At 41.0% G+C, this 14,752-nt stretch overlaps 2 protein-coding genes and 2 long non-coding RNA genes across 4 annotated transcripts; 2 read left to right on the top strand and 2 right to left on the bottom strand.

The window, feature by feature from the left end:
* Positions 1 to 108: 108 nt before the first annotated feature.
* On the bottom strand, positions 109 to 2,621 carry LOC145428882 (uncharacterized). The gene is made up of 2 exons (XR_013909214.1): positions 2,160 to 2,621; positions 109 to 2,033 (listed from the first exon to the last, which is right to left on the bottom strand). It is a non-coding gene; the product is annotated as an uncharacterized LOC145428882 (long non-coding RNA).
* Positions 2,622 to 3,584: 963 nt separating this feature from the next.
* On the top strand, positions 3,585 to 5,455 carry LOC145428881 (uncharacterized). Its single transcript, XR_013909213.1, has 2 exons — positions 3,585 to 3,942; positions 4,069 to 5,455. It is a non-coding gene; the product is annotated as an uncharacterized LOC145428881 (long non-coding RNA).
* Positions 5,456 to 6,418: 963 nt separating this feature from the next.
* mfap1 (microfibril associated protein 1) lies at positions 6,419 to 11,597 on the top strand. Its single transcript, XM_026151070.2, has 8 exons — positions 6,419 to 6,635; positions 7,962 to 8,178; positions 8,272 to 8,410; positions 8,497 to 8,684; positions 9,134 to 9,403; positions 9,492 to 9,651; positions 10,426 to 10,515; positions 11,071 to 11,597. Exons 1-8 carry the CDS (start codon positions 6,554 to 6,556, stop codon positions 11,248 to 11,250), a joined length of 1,326 nt encoding a protein of 441 aa, XP_026006855.1. The 5' UTR covers positions 6,419 to 6,553; the 3' UTR covers positions 11,251 to 11,597.
* Positions 11,598 to 11,604: 7 nt separating this feature from the next.
* On the bottom strand, positions 11,605 to 14,745 carry hypk (huntingtin interacting protein K). Its single transcript, XM_026151439.2, has 4 exons — positions 14,189 to 14,745; positions 12,905 to 12,960; positions 12,750 to 12,801; positions 11,605 to 11,831 (listed from the first exon to the last, which is right to left on the bottom strand). Exons 1-4 carry the CDS (start codon positions 14,348 to 14,350, stop codon positions 11,736 to 11,738), a joined length of 366 nt encoding a protein of 121 aa, XP_026007224.1. The 5' UTR covers positions 14,351 to 14,745; the 3' UTR covers positions 11,605 to 11,735.
* Positions 14,746 to 14,752: the final 7 nt, after the last annotated feature.

Here is a 14,752-nt window from a genome sequence, read left to right as displayed (position 1 = left end):
TTCATCAAAATCAAAATTTCATTAAAATTCTGAAATTTAACCCTTTAAATACCAGTTTGAACACATAATCATAACAACTCATAAATACAGAAAATCATAAAATCCCAGTTTTTTTTCTAAATAATACATGCCATCTGATTTATTTGCTAACCATGATGAAGGTTAGATGCATAGCAATAATTAACACCATCAATGACATTTATGCAACATTGTTTTTTTCTGCAGTGGCAGAAAAACATAAAAAACCCCTTTCAGACTGTTAGTGGCCAAAAGTGGCCACCCCTTGTTTACATTTACAAAATGCTATAAAATTATTATATATTAAGAAAAATGTCCAGTTTTTTTTACATGATTTTTTAGATTAGCATCAGGGCTGTTCATCAAAATCAAAATTTCATTAAAATTCTGAAATTTAACCCTTTAAATACCAGTTTGAACACATAATCATAACAACTCATAAATAGAGAAAATCATAAAATCCCAGTTTTTTTTCTAAATAATACATGCCATCTGATTTATTTGCTAACCATGATGAAGGTTAGATGCATAGCAATAATTAACACCATCAATGACATTTATGCAACATTGTTTTTTTCTGCAGTGGCAGAAAAACATAAAAAACCCCTTTCAGACTGTTAGTGGCCAAAAGTGGCCACCCCTTGTTTACATTTACAAAATGCTATAAAATTATTATATATTAAGAAAAATGTCCAGTTTTTTTTACATGATTTTTTAGATTAGCATCAGGGCTGTTCATCAAAATCAAAATTTCATTAAAATTCTGAAATTTAACCCTTTAAATACCAGTTAGAGCACATAATCATAACAACTCATAAATAGAGAAAATCATAAAATCCCAGTTTTTTTTCTAAATAATACATGCCATCTGATTTATTTGCTAACCACGATGAAGGTTAGATGCATAGCAATAATTAACACCATCAATGACATTTATGCAACATTGTTTTTTTCTGCAGTGGCAGAAAAACATAAAAAACCCCTTTCAGACTGTTCGTGGCCAAAAGTGCCCACCCCTTGTTTACATTTACAAAATGCTATAAATGTCCAGTTTTTTTTTTACATGATTTTTTAGATTAGCATCAGGGCTGTTCATGAAAATCAAAATTTCAATCAAATTCATAATTTTAACCCTTTAAATACCAGTTAAATCACATAATTGTAATGATTTACATAGGGATAAAAGCATAAAATCCCCATTTTTTTCTAAATAATACATGCAAACTGATTTATTTTCTAACCATGATGGAGGTTAGATGCATAGCAATAATTAAAAGTATCAATGAGTTTTATGCATCTTTGTTTTTTTGTGCAGTGAGAGAAAAACAAAAAAAAATCCCTCTCAGCTTGTTCGTGGCCAAAAATGGCCACCCCCTGTTTACATTTACAAAATGCTATAAAATTCATATATATTAAAACATTTTTCTACTTTCATTGACTTGATTTTTTAAATTAGCACCGCTTCTAGTCATAAAAACCAAAATATAATTCAAATTCTGATATTATACCCTTTGAATACCAGTCAGGTTATGTATTATTATAGTAAAAATAGTAATAAAGTTCACATCTTTTAGCATATAAATGGTGAAACCTAATATGTTTTTTATCATCATTGCAGGTCAGTAACAGTAACTGTCACAATGCTTTATTTTTACTTTATTTATTTATTCTTTCTTTTTTTTTGGGGGGGGGGGAGAGATGAATGGCCAGTGACGCAATGTCACAAATGGTGTGTTAGTGGCCAGTGACGCAATTTAATGACCAAATAAAAGAGCTCAATATTGAGCCGGAGAACGCAATTTCATTGTTCTTTGACAATGACAATAAAAATAAATACTTGAATACTTGAATACGATCCGCGTCCTCAGCCAGGGAGCGATAATCCTTCCTGCCCGGAAGCGGAGAGTTGGCGAGGCCGGCTCTCACGGCCGCGGCCGGTGTTCCAGATCAACTGGCGTTTAGATCAACTGGCGTTGGTCGAACAGATGTGTGTCAGTCTTGCGTTTCAGGAGCTCCTACCGACAAACCAGCAAAAAAACGCCAAATGTGTCATCTGTGACACTTGTGAGGTTGTCTCAAACACACTCCGTCAGTCTTGATGCTGTTGAACAACAAAATGTTTAAAAATGTGGCGAGTTTACCTGGTGATATCCTCATGCGCGACGCGATCGCGAAAACAGCAAACAAGTAACACCACGCCGTTGTTGTTCACAGGACAGCAAGAGTAAACGATCGGGAGACCCTTGTCGTCGTTATCGTTCCACTCGCACGGTTTATTTCACCGAATTCAGCGTTTTTGCTCCACAACTAAAGCGAGCAGTTTGCTCTGTGCACCAACATGGAGTCGAGTCAACCAGCGCCACCTCTGGCCAAGTGCCACAGCCTACAGCCAGATCAACTGGTGACACACATCTGCAGCACGTTTGAATTCGTGTCATGCACATTTGTACCTTTCAATTGTGTCTGTTTGTGCGTCATGCAAATAAACCTTTGAAATGATATCATGTATTTATTATCAGCCTACATTTGTACAAAATGCCAAATGACATACACATAAGAATCACCATCCTGATATCAATACTTTTGCCCATAAGAAAAATGTCGTGAACAAATATATGACACACCAATATTTCACCAGTGTTGTAACTCACATGTCGCCAGCATAGTCTGCCTGTGTCCCCCCTCTGCAAACGCACATTTCAGAGTTGGATGTGATATACAGTCTGCATAAGTGTGGTCAATCCCATAACGATCCGTAAGGGGATGGCAGCTACGCTGAATGTACAGCAGTCACACAGTGATCAGCAATAAACAGTCCCCAAAACTTGCATATAATCCCCAATGTGGAGCCCATCTACTGACTACCACATAGCAGCTGGACCAGTCCCCAATGCAGGTCAGTCCACTGCTGCCACCTGTGGCCAAGTACCATAGCCTACCACTAGATTAACTTGTGACACACATCTGCACCTGCTGCTATGATCACATTGAGTAAAGGCTGAGTGGCTGCACTCACACGTGGTGCATCTAAATCTACCCACAAATATGTTGAAACATGCAATGCCAGCAATGTGGATTGTCAACACTACAAACAATCAGTAAGCAAAGACAACAGGGATCATTTGTTTCTGTTTATTTAGCACCCACAACATTTGTAGTCGCCTTCTGCACAGGGGAAGTCCACACACACCGTGTGGTACCACTTTCCACAGAAGGTGCAATCTGCAAGATTGAATGAGATTGTCAGGGTCATTGTCTGACTGTTTATTACTAATCACTGTGTAACTGCTGTACATTCACAGTAACTGCCATCTCCTTATAAATGTTTATTAGATTGACCACACTTATGCAGACTGTATATCACAACCAACTCTAACATGTTTGTTTGCAGAGGGAAGACACAGACAGACTACGCTAACGACATGTGATGTTACAACACTGGTGAAATATTAGTGTGTTCACGACATTTTTCGTATGGGCAAAAGTATTGATATCAGGATGGTGATTCTTATGTGTATGTCATTTGGCATTTTGTACAAATGTAGGCTGATAATAAATACATGATATCATTTCAAAGGTTTATTTGCATGACGCACAAACAGACACAATTGAAAGGTACAAATGTGCATGACACGAATTCAAACGTGCTGCAGATGTGTGTCACCAGTTGATCTGGCTGTAGGCTGTGGCACTTGGCCAGAGGTGGCGCTGGTTGACTCGACTCCATGTTGGTGCACAGAGCAAACTGCTCGCTTTAGTTGTGGAGCAAAAACGCTGAATTCGGTGAAATAAACCGTGCGAGTGGAACGATAACGACGACAAGGGTCTCCCGATCGTTTACTCTTGCTGTCCTGTGAACAACAACGGCGTGGTGTTACTTGTTTGCTGTTTTCGCGATCGCGTCGCGCATGAGGATATCACCAGGTAAACTCGCCACATTTTTAAACATTTTGTTGTTCAACAGCATCAAGACTGACGGAGTGTGTTTGAGACAACCTCACAAGTGTCACAGATGACACATTTGGCGTTTTTTTGCTGGTTTGTCGGTAGGAGCTCCTGAAACGCAAGACTGACACACATCTGTTCGACCAACGCCAGTTGATCTAAACGCCAGTTGATCTGGAACACCGGCAGCTGTCTGAGGAAAATGTGGGCGAAGAGAAATCCCCCGTCGTCCGGTCCGAGAAAGGACAGCATGTGCGCCATCAGTTCGAGAGCCGTACCACCACCCAGGCCTGAGAGGGAGAGGAGCTTCTCGGCTCGCTCTGCGTCGATGAGGGCATAGCACCGAAGACGCACCTCCTTAGGGGCGGCGTACTCGGGTGGGTGAAGCGTCAACGCACGACGGGTTGCTAGCGGGTCGAGAGAAGCCACCACGTGGTGAAGGGCGAACTGGGCCTCCACGTGCACGAACCACGACGGGGGATCGTGAAGCCAAAAGTCCGGTGTTCTGACAAGGTAGGACGTTTGCGCCACAGCAAACGTAGCTGCAGCCGGAGGCAGAGGGCTGGCGCTGCTGATGCATCCAGAGCGGAGTCTGCGCCACCATCGGACTGCAGCATGTTCGAGTCAGGGGTCACCAATGTGGAGGTAAACACAGACGATACGAGAGCTGTCGATAAACACTGCTCGTTTATTGCTCATCACCACAGAACTCAACACTTTCACTCCAAAACACAACAACAACACTTCCTGAGAAATGGGTGTGAGTGGAGCCCTCCAGTGGTCTGGAGTGGAGTGAGTGGAGCCCTCCAATCATTGGTAGGGGGGGGCTCCACCTCCATGCCCCCCAACCCCAATCCTCCCACAAAGAAGAGGATTCGGGCACTGGCTAGAACTCAACATCAGTGGTGATGCAGTCAGCCTCTTTGAAGATTGTCCCCTCATCTTCTGGAGAGGAGGTTTCTTCATCTTGGGCAGATGTATTTTCTTCAAGGACAGATGACTGCTGCTGTCCTTGCTCTCTGACCAGATCATATAGGCAGTGCTTGAAGCAGTGATGACCTTCTTGCCATATTGCCAGAATAAATGATCTGGAAGCTGTTAGGCTTACTTACAGCAGTAGCTCTGTCTGCACCTGCAGAAACTCCAGGACACGTTTACAAACAGTGTTTGTTGTTGTTTGCGCTCCAGCTGCAGCGGCAGGTTTGAACTCTGCAAAATGTCCTGTGATTGGGGTTTTTTTTTGTTTTTGTTTTTATTTCTAGAGTTAATATTTTGGGTATGGTATCTTTTGATGAAAAATACAAGAGTAAAAGTGCTTTTAGCATGTGCTTCAAAGCTAAGTGACTGGGAACCTCAAAGCTCAATATCCTGCATCCACAGAAATTCACTGCAGCCTATGTAATGTTTGAATTTATTCCAGTCTATCTTGCAAATACATGTTTGTACTGCAATGTCATGCATAAACACAAACTATTAGATCCTTAAGATCAAACCTATGTCAAAATTGTTTCATTATTTTGGTCCATTGGAGTGTGGTAGGCCATCAAAGGCTGCTACTAGAAACTCAGAATATTACATGAAATTGCTTGCTTGGCCAAAAATGGGTAAATGATGTCATTTGGTAAAAAACATTAAAAACTACAATTTTCATGTGTTGACTTTAGAATGAAAGCAATTTTACCTAAATTGCATGATATAGTACTGTCAGTAACAAGGAATCAAAAAAGGTGGTTATAATGGGTTTCAATTGGCCACAAATGGCCACTATAGAACCAAGAGGAACTATTTAGTGTATAGTGAATATTATTGACATTATTAAGGAGCTGATGTTGAAAATTAAAAAATCTGACAAAAATACACACCTTTGGGAAGTTTCATTCCACTGGCATTAACAGAACAAAAATGGTTGAAAAGCGAAAAGCAAAGTGGCCACAAATGGCCAGTATAGAGCCCTGAGGGCTATACATGTTATTGGTTATATTTGAATCCATTGAAGAAAGCCAGGATGCTCAGTAATTTTCTTTAACAGAAAATAAATAAGCTAATATAAAACAACAAGGAGATGTAGGTCATTTGCATTTTTTCTCTTGAAGCGACCTGATAACTCTACTTCATTAAAGATGATTTAAGAGTTTTAGTGACTCCTTTACATGTTACATGTCCACATTTAAAACATGGGATTATTTGAAATTATTCTACTTTTTAACCAAGAAAACAATAATTTGATATATTCGTATAAAAAGAATGAATGTGTTTAGCTCAGCAGCCTGCAGAGGGCGATGTTACACTAAAACGTTTCAGAATATTAACATTCACTTTCACCCTTCCCTGTTTTAGAAAGTTAACTTTTCGTTTTTCGGAAACATATTTCCTGTGTAAACCAAATACTTCCTATCTTCTGTATTAAAGTGAAATGTACACAGTCACCGCTTACCGGCGGAAGAACTGTCGGAGCAAATTTACTTCCTGTCCGTTCGCCGACTGTGTCGAACTTCCGTTTGATTTGAGCGACGACGAGGAATTCGTTTTGTTAAAGTGAAATACTCATTTTTTAATCTTTGTACGGTTGCATATCGTCGACCGGGCGGTCATGTCTAGTCGCGAAGCCCTAAACATGAAGCTTCCACCGATCCAGTCCACGGCCGGAGCCGTGCCGGTCCGGAATGAAAAAGGTGAGCTTGTGCGGTTAGCAAGCAGGGTGTTAGCTGCGTGCTAAGCTAGTTAGCTGGAGTAGCAAAGCTGATAGTAAATTTATGTACGAAGATATATGCTGGAAAAAATTGGACTGTACTTTCTTCTTTTTTTTTTTTTTACTTAATTTAATAACATTAGTGTCCTGGCTGTAACAATTTAAGAATTGACGGAACATGTTACAAAATTATCTTCGTCTACATATCTGTAGTGTTGTAGTTGGATAACGGGTCTCAATAAACCTGATGGGATCCTGCACTACCTGCGGCCTCAGAGTGGAGTTGCATTAAAAAAGAGCCACGTTTTTATTGCGGGGTGCCTCAGTTTGTGGTTTGCACGATTTACACTTCAGATTAACTCTCAGTCCACTCCGTGTTAAACGAGCTCCGTCTTTAAGCCAACGGTTTTCATTGGCTGGTCTTCCTAAACAGAAGGTTTTTAGAGCAGGTGACATGACCCAGTTGGGGATATTTCCTCTGTGTGACATAATACAGAGTCAAGAGTAGAAAAAACTGTCCGCATCAGCGTGTTGCGAGCGGCCTGAAGCCAGTGAGGACGTAAATACACAGACACCAGCACTGTCAGGCATTGCAGTTACTTAAAGACCAGTGACCCCAAAGTCGGAATCAGAATACTTTATTACTCCCCAAGGAAATTATGTGGGTTACAGTTGCTCCAAGACAGCAACAGACTAAACTAATTAAATAATACAATATGTTGCAGAGTTTACAAATGTAAGAAATAGCACTAATATATACATGTAAATACACTCAGTTTGATGTCACGTGTGCTTAAGAAAAGGTGGATTTATTTCTTACTTAGCAGAAGAAGAAAATTGTTCTGAATTAAAATTATGCTTCATGTCAGTGGATTCATTGATTAATAAAAGTATTTTTTAAAAGGTTTTTACTAGATTTGCTACATACAAAGAAATTGGATATTAGAAGTGACTTAAATAATAACTGAAAAACAAACTGTGTAATCATTCATTTGGGGTTACCAGTATTGTATAATATTAAATCAATTCAGGTTTAGGTACTTTTAAGATGACTTTTTATGATTTGCATGTCCTGTGAGAAAGGTATTAAATCTATATGTCGAGCAGTTTTCTAGTGATCAGTTTGTCATGTAAAGATTTATTTAGCAGTAATAAATGATGATATTTATGACTTGGTCTTAGCTAAACATTAAAATGAGAAACTGCAAAGTTGGTATTATTTGTGGTTCTGCTGAGCTGGTATTCCTAATCGGAAAACTTTACGTAGGTTCAAGTGTGATTAAGAGGATTGTGTGTCTCTGTGTGCCAGGTGAACTCTCCATGGAGAAGGTGAAGGTGAAAAGGTATGTGTCGGGTAAACGCCCTGACTACGCGCCGATGGAGTCGTCTGATGAAGAAGAAGAAGACTTCCAGTTTGTGAAGAAGGGAAAAGAAATGGAGCCAGAGGTGGAGCTGGAGGAGGAGGACGTCTCTGATCCACGTCTCAGGCGTTTGCTAAACCGTGTCTCTGAGGACGTGGAAGAGAGGTGGCGCCCAATGTTTACAATCTGATTCAAGTTCACCAAAACGATCGTGTTGGAAAGCTGACGTGAACATGATTTGTGCCTGTTTGTCCTCAGGCTTGCAAGACACAGACAGATAGCAGAGCCTGAAGTTGTGGTTGAGAGCAGCGAAGACTCTGATGAAGGCACGTGGCACCCACAGCGAGAGGAGAGCAGTGAAGATGAAGAGGAGGAGGAAGAAGAAGTGGATGATGAGGTGCCTCAAAGCTTAAATTTGTCAGTTTTTTTTTTTCTTCACCTGTTTGTACTAAGACATGTTTCTTTTCTTCTGGTCACTTACAGGAAATCGAGAGGAGGCGAGCAATGATGCGTCAGCGAGCCTTGGATAGAAAGAATGAAGAGATGGAGGTCATGGAGGTGGAGGAAGAGGGGAAATCAGGAGACGAGTCGGAGATGGAGTCTGAATACGAGGAATACACCGACAGCGAGGACGAAGCAGAGCCGCGGCTCAAACCTGTCTTCATCCGCAAGTACGAGATGAAAGTTTGTAGAACAACGTAAATCCAAAGACCATATTTATCAGTCGCAGACATGCGACGGTCAGTTTTCTGTGCAGAATGTTGACAGATCAAGACACACAAGAAGTGTCTGCTTGCATTACTGAAGGAACGAAAATTAACAGCATGGAGAAAACATGAGTGAATGATGAGTCTTTTATCAAGTGTGCTGTGTCTCATTTATCCAGAACAGTCATGTCATTTGGAAACATACAGTACAGTCTGGAGCTGTTCACACTCAAAAATGTGTTTGGAAAGAGCTCGAGCAGAGCAGAACGTTTCTGTCAAAGTAACTCCTGAACACTTTATTCCTGTTAAAGCTGCAGTGCGTTTTGTGTTTTAGATGGAAGCAGATCACAACAACACCGGCCTGAATACCAGGCCCTTAACATTAATGAGCACATGAACTGTTTTCTCCACAGAAAAGAGAGAGTCACAGTGGCAGAGCGTGAAGCTGAGGAGCAGAGGCAGAGAGAGTTGGAGGCCGAAGCGAAGAGGCAGGCGGAGGAGCGACGGCGCTATACCCTCAAGATCGTGGAGGAAGAGGCCAAGAAGGAGTTTGAGGAGAACCGGCGCACGCTGGCTGCTCTGGACGCTCTGGACACCGATGGAGAGAACGAGGAGGAGGAATACGAAGCCTGGAAGGTCAGAGAGCTGAAGCGCATCAAAAGGGACAGAGAGGCACGAGAAGCGTAAGTAAACACCAGTTTGAGTGACTGAAAATAAATTTGTGATAAAGGAACATCCAGAGAAGAGATCATGAGTGTTGTTTGTTCTCAGCTTCGAGAAGGAGAAGTCTGAAATCGAGAGATTCCACAGCTTGACTGAGGAGGAGCGTAGGGCCGAGCTGCGCAACAACGGCAAGGTCGTCACCAACAAAGCCACCAAAGGCAAATACAAGTTCCTCCAGAAGTACTACCACAGAGGAGCCTTCTTCATGGTGAGTCACCACAGTGCTTCAGTCTAGCTGCACCATCTAACTGAGCTTCCCCCAAATGTCCCAGCTTGACCCAGGGCTTTTCTGCTGAGTTTCTCCTAAGAACCTAAAACATTTGTTACATGTAGCAAAGCAATAATACTTTAATTTCTCATTATATGACTTACCTTTGAATGAATTTCTTGATTTCCATCCCCCTTTTCTTGTATTTTTTAATCAAACTATTTGAGGAGGATCTCTTTGCACCAAATACTTTCTGTGCATTTACCTGCATGTAGTTGAGTGAAGCCGAGTTAGTTCACCTAGAAATGAATTAATTTGGATTTGTGTGCCAAAGGTCAGGTGACTGTAGTTTAGTTTAATCAACCAGAGACAGATGATAAAATGATTTTCAGTAAAGTTGAGTACATGTTGGATATTTTGTGTATGTTATGTGCGTGCACACAGGGATGCTGAGCTTCAGTGGGCTGGTGGTACTCTCTGAAAAAAAGCAGGATATATGCACCGCACACAGTGCAGGAGATGCATGTAATCCTTGTGGATGTGAACTTTAAACAACCACCAGGCCTGTACTGTTTTGTCCTCAACAGCAAACTCTTGTATCAGTGAGCTTTTTAAAATGTCCTGACTTTTTTTTTTTTTTTTACACCAAAACGCTTTTATAGTCGTAACATCTCTGACCTACTGGCTCATCCCTGGAACATTGATCCAAGCTGCAGGATATTAGCTGATGATGTCAGCGATAAGTCTAAGTGTCAGGATGTTTTTCTTTTGCAGGACGAGGAGGAGGACGTGTACAAGAGAGATTTCAGTGCACCTACTCTGGAGGATCACTTCAACAAAACCATCCTACCCAAAGTTATGCAGGTCAGTGGCGTTTGCTTTTTCCTCATCTTCATCGTAGCCTGGACTGTTTCACTGAACATTGTTATAACAGCGTTGTGTTCATATGGAAAAATAAGGTTAAATGGTTTTCAGGTGTTTGTGCTGTTTCTCAGGAGATCTAGTTGGAACCTTGGAGAGGAGGATGTTAACACTTAACCATGTTTTTACATTTGTGTCTTGTTGTTCTGAAGACATTTGGACGGCTATGTTGTGAAATTAAATGTCCTTGTGTGCTGCGGGTGTTTCGGCACTCCAGCTAGCTTGGACCTGCTTACTTGGTGCACTTGCAGATATTTATTGTTAATCTGCATCTGTTTATTTGTGCGTTTTCATAAATCAGTACTTGTTTTGAAGCTTTAATGACTAAACAGTTGTCTTTGACCTGCTGCTGTTTCCACTGACTTCTTCTCACATGTGCTGCACAGAGCAGTAGAGACAATAACAGTGCATCTTATTCAGGCAATAGAAAAAAAGAGTTTCTTTTTCTCTTCAATCACGGGGCTCTCTGATCTTTTCTGGTTTGTGTTTCCTGCAAAGGTGAAAAACTTTGGTCGGTCTGGACGCACAAAGTACACCCACCTGGTGGACCAGGACACCACGTCGTTCGACTCTGCCTGGGCTCAAGAGAGCGCTCAGAACACCAAGTTCTTCAAGCAGAAGGCAGCAGGCGTGAGGGACGTGTTTGACCGGCCCACCGTGAAGAAGAGGAAGACTTAAGATGCACACGAAGAGGATATGAGCAGGCCCACGGTGCAGCTGTAAAGACTTTGAGAGACTGAGCTGCAGCCTGATGGTCTGTTTTTCTGGACTGTGACGTGGAAGGAAATCAGCAGATGGACTGCTGGCTCCATGAAATCTACAGGAGATGCAGCTGGTGGGATTTCAGCTGTAAAACCATCAAAAAGAGGTTTCTATGTCATTGGACGATGGCTTATGTAATTTTGTAAATTCAACATTTAGTACACACAGTCTCCCACTGACTCGTTCCTTTTTCCTCGGTGTTGTTTACTGATGTTTGATGACTATTTCAATAAAGCAGTGTGTTTTCTTTTTTCATAAATGGACATGAAAGAAGCCAAATGTCAACTTTTATTTAAAAAAACAAAAACACAAAAACAACTGTCAAGGTGACACCACGACAGTTTAACCACCCAGCGTGACCGATGAGCCTAACGAAGCAGTCCAGTGTCAGTCATGTTTGTTCAGTTGGTCAGAGCCACCAGAGCTTCCACCACGTTTCCCATGTGTTCCCTCAGACTGCGCTCAGCCACGGCCCTCGAAATCTCCATCTCAGACATCTGGACACCAAAAGAAGCGTAAAGACAACTGGTTTTATAAAAACTACAGTTTGGCTCAGGACGATTCCTTCTGTAACACACTGATGTAATTTAAAATGTAGGTTTAATATTTGATAGTTTCCATTACCAACGCTCCAATCAACAAACGTTAGACAGCACTGGTCCAACTTGAATTTTATTTTTAGATCACCAATTTACAATAATAGTCGGGACTTAATAAGGTAATATAAGTCATATGTGCACACATGTAGTGACTGTGTGAAGGAACTACTCCACTGTAGAGCTAGGCTCATACGCTGCGATCACCTGGGAAATCAAAGGAAAGGAATTCCAGTTCTAATCGTTTCAAGTGAAGCTTTTAGGAATTCTGCTACTTTCAGATCGCTGAGATCAGATTTTTGTCAATTATCAATAGAAGTGTTTTTGATTCTGGTCCAAGATGCTCATATTTATCATTTTCACCACAACTAAAAAACAGAATCAACTTTTTGGGTTTGGGTCACACGGCGTTAGTGTCCACATACTTTAGATCAGGGGTGTCAAACTCAAATACACAGTGGGCCAAAATTCAAAACTGGAACAAAGTCGCAGGCTAACATTAATATTTATTTTTTAAAAAAATCTTCCTCCAGATATAAAAATGAATCTTTTGTTATGGACTCAAACAAGTTTTGCTGAAAAACTGAATTTGGAACAAGCAAAGCTTAATACTAAACAATATATATATTAGCTGTATAATACCAGTAGGCCAGCTCTAATAGTAATTTCGGGCCAAATGTAATTAGGCTGCGGGCCAGAGTTTGACACCTATGCTTTAGACCATGTAGTGAACCAGCATTTGTGTGGTTGTATAACAGCTAAATGGATTAATACACAAAAAGAGTAAAATAAATAATATAATAATTAAAAACAACTTACAATTAGCTCTACGTCCTCTCTCTTGATGGTGACTTTGGCCAACTCCTTTTCTCTGAAAGCAGGAATAAATAAAACATCGGGACTCTCCTGGGTCTTTTACAGTGACTGAGGCAACAAGGAGCCAACACTTCAGTTACAGATGAAGCTGCTCTTACCTCTCCTGCTTGGCTTTCTGTTCCCGCGACCTTCTGTCGCCAATCACTGACATGGCCTGTGACAGGAAACTCTGTTTATAGCATTTATATGGTTTTCACCTTCCTATGTGTCAAACATGAAGAATGTCGCAACCCAGACAATCTCTGTTCTACACGTCCAAGCATTTTGTCTCACAAATTAATGATTTTTTTTTTTAAATAGTAAATGTTACAAGTAAATAAAGTCCTGCTCACAACTCAAAGTGTACAGTGCGTACACATTTCATGACTCAAACACCAACAGACGGTCGCACAAATGATGGGAATAATCTAGTCACGTCACCACTCATTAGGAAGCACCACAAATATTTGTGTGTGCCACACGCAATGTTTACGAATGAATATTAAAATGTGCATTTATCCAAAAGGTGTTAATTATTGGTATTTTGTCAAGAAACAAGGTTTCAAGGTGAGAAAAACTGAAATACTTCTCTGGTCTCACTCCGTGCTGCTCTATCATATCGTGAGTTAGTGTGCAGTAGTTAATTTTTTTCCTTTAGGTCGAAATATAACCTGAAGGTCTTCAGGAGGCGCTGCGGTGGAGTGGGCTTGGAAAATGATGTCAGGCAGCATTTTACTATTTTCTGATGCAGGCATCAGTGAGGTAAACCCTATTTGATTACTAGATGTGCCTCATAATGGGAGAGCAATTACTTTAAAGTTGTGATTACGTCGCTCAATCATCCAAGGAAGGAAATCCCCAAAAGGTTGAAACCTGCAGTCAGCTGAGAATGAGGAAGTTACCTGGCTGAGTGACAAAACGTTTCTCCCACGTGCAGATGGACAGAATCAACGTTGGGGGATTGATTACGTCCCTAACGTTTGAACGGTTTTCGTTTTTCATACCGGAGCTAATGAGAGACATTTAAAAACAGAAGCCTGACAGGACATGTGCGCTCTCTATAACGCTGCTCTTCTATGTGCAGCATGCTCTGTCTCAGCTGTGAGGCTGTCGTGTCTTTTTTTAAAAAAAACATATTTTACTTGTTTTAAAGAAAACCGGTGTGCGGATTTACCTGGCGAGCCACGAAGCAATTAGTTACCGAGTTTATCACTCACGTTACATAATTGCGCAAACGTTAGCTACTAGCATGAAAACAGGCAAAACTCGTGCAGATCAAGTGTGTATAAAACACAAGCTACACAACAAACACACTAGACTTGGTTCTGTGTCAGTGATGCTGTGCGGGAAACGGCAGCACGGACCGCATGTTTCCGGTGCTAACGTTAGCCCGCTGCTCTCACCGTTTCTAAATCAGAGCTGGAGATTTCCTTCTCCTCCGCGTAGTCTGTCACTCTCTCCAAATCAGCGGCCCCGCTGTCATGTTTCCGAGGCTTCTCTGCCGGCTTCCCGGTGCAGTTTTCCTCGGCTTCCAAGTCCAAATCGACATCTCCTTCCGCCGCCATGTTTGCTCGAGTAACGCCGGAACAAAGAGGACGGTTCCTAGAACTATCGGATGGAATACGAGGTAGAACCGGAAAGCTTTAAAAAATAAAATTCCAGCTCCCTTGAAACAAAAAGTTCTTTAAAAATAGCAATAACAAAAAACTCAACAAAATTAATTAAATCATAAGATACAAACAACAAAAATGAAAGTGTTCAGTTTAAAAATACTGCATGAGACTTGTTTGTGAGGAAGAACTCATTCATATTTGTCCGTAGATACTATATCTTTATTTCATCAGAATCAGAATCAGAAAGGGTTTTAATGCCAAATGTTGAGCAGGTTTACAACATTAGGAAATTGCTGCGGTGCTTCAGTGCAAACATACTTTCATAAATTGCGCTTAAATAGACATGAAAAAATA

This window comes from Astatotilapia calliptera, chromosome 1, assembly GCF_964374335.1.
Source record: "Astatotilapia calliptera chromosome 1, fAstCal68.1, whole genome shotgun sequence".
Taxonomy (NCBI): Eukaryota; Metazoa; Chordata; class Actinopteri; order Cichliformes; family Cichlidae; genus Astatotilapia; species Astatotilapia calliptera.
The sequence above is the reverse complement of the archived record's forward strand: the minus strand, read 5'-3'. Positions and strand labels throughout refer to the sequence as shown.

Bases quoted from the DNA above. Each gene is read 5' to 3' on its own strand.
- mfap1 (XM_026151070.2), top strand. From the start codon at position 6,554: ATGTCTAGTCGCGAAGCCCTAAACATGAAGCTTCCACCGATCCAGTCC. The intron at 8,411-8,496 runs GTGCCTCAAAGC...GGTCACTTACAG, and splicing joins AAGAAGAAGTGGATGATGAG to GAAATCGAGAGGAGGCGAGC. The intron at 9,404-9,491 runs GTAAGTAAACAC...GTTTGTTCTCAG, and splicing joins GACAGAGAGGCACGAGAAGC to CTTCGAGAAGGAGAAGTCTG.
- hypk (XM_026151439.2), bottom strand. From the start codon at position 14,350: ATGGCGGCGGAAGGAGATGTCGATTTGGACTTGGAAGCCGAGGAAAAC. The intron at 12,802-12,904 runs GTAAGAGCAGCT...TCCTGCTTTCAG, and splicing joins CAGAAAGCCAAGCAGGAGAG to AGAAAAGGAGTTGGCCAAAG. The intron at 11,832-12,749 runs GTAAGTTGTTTT...TTTGGTGTCCAG, and splicing joins GAGAGGACGTAGAGCTAATT to ATGTCTGAGATGGAGATTTC.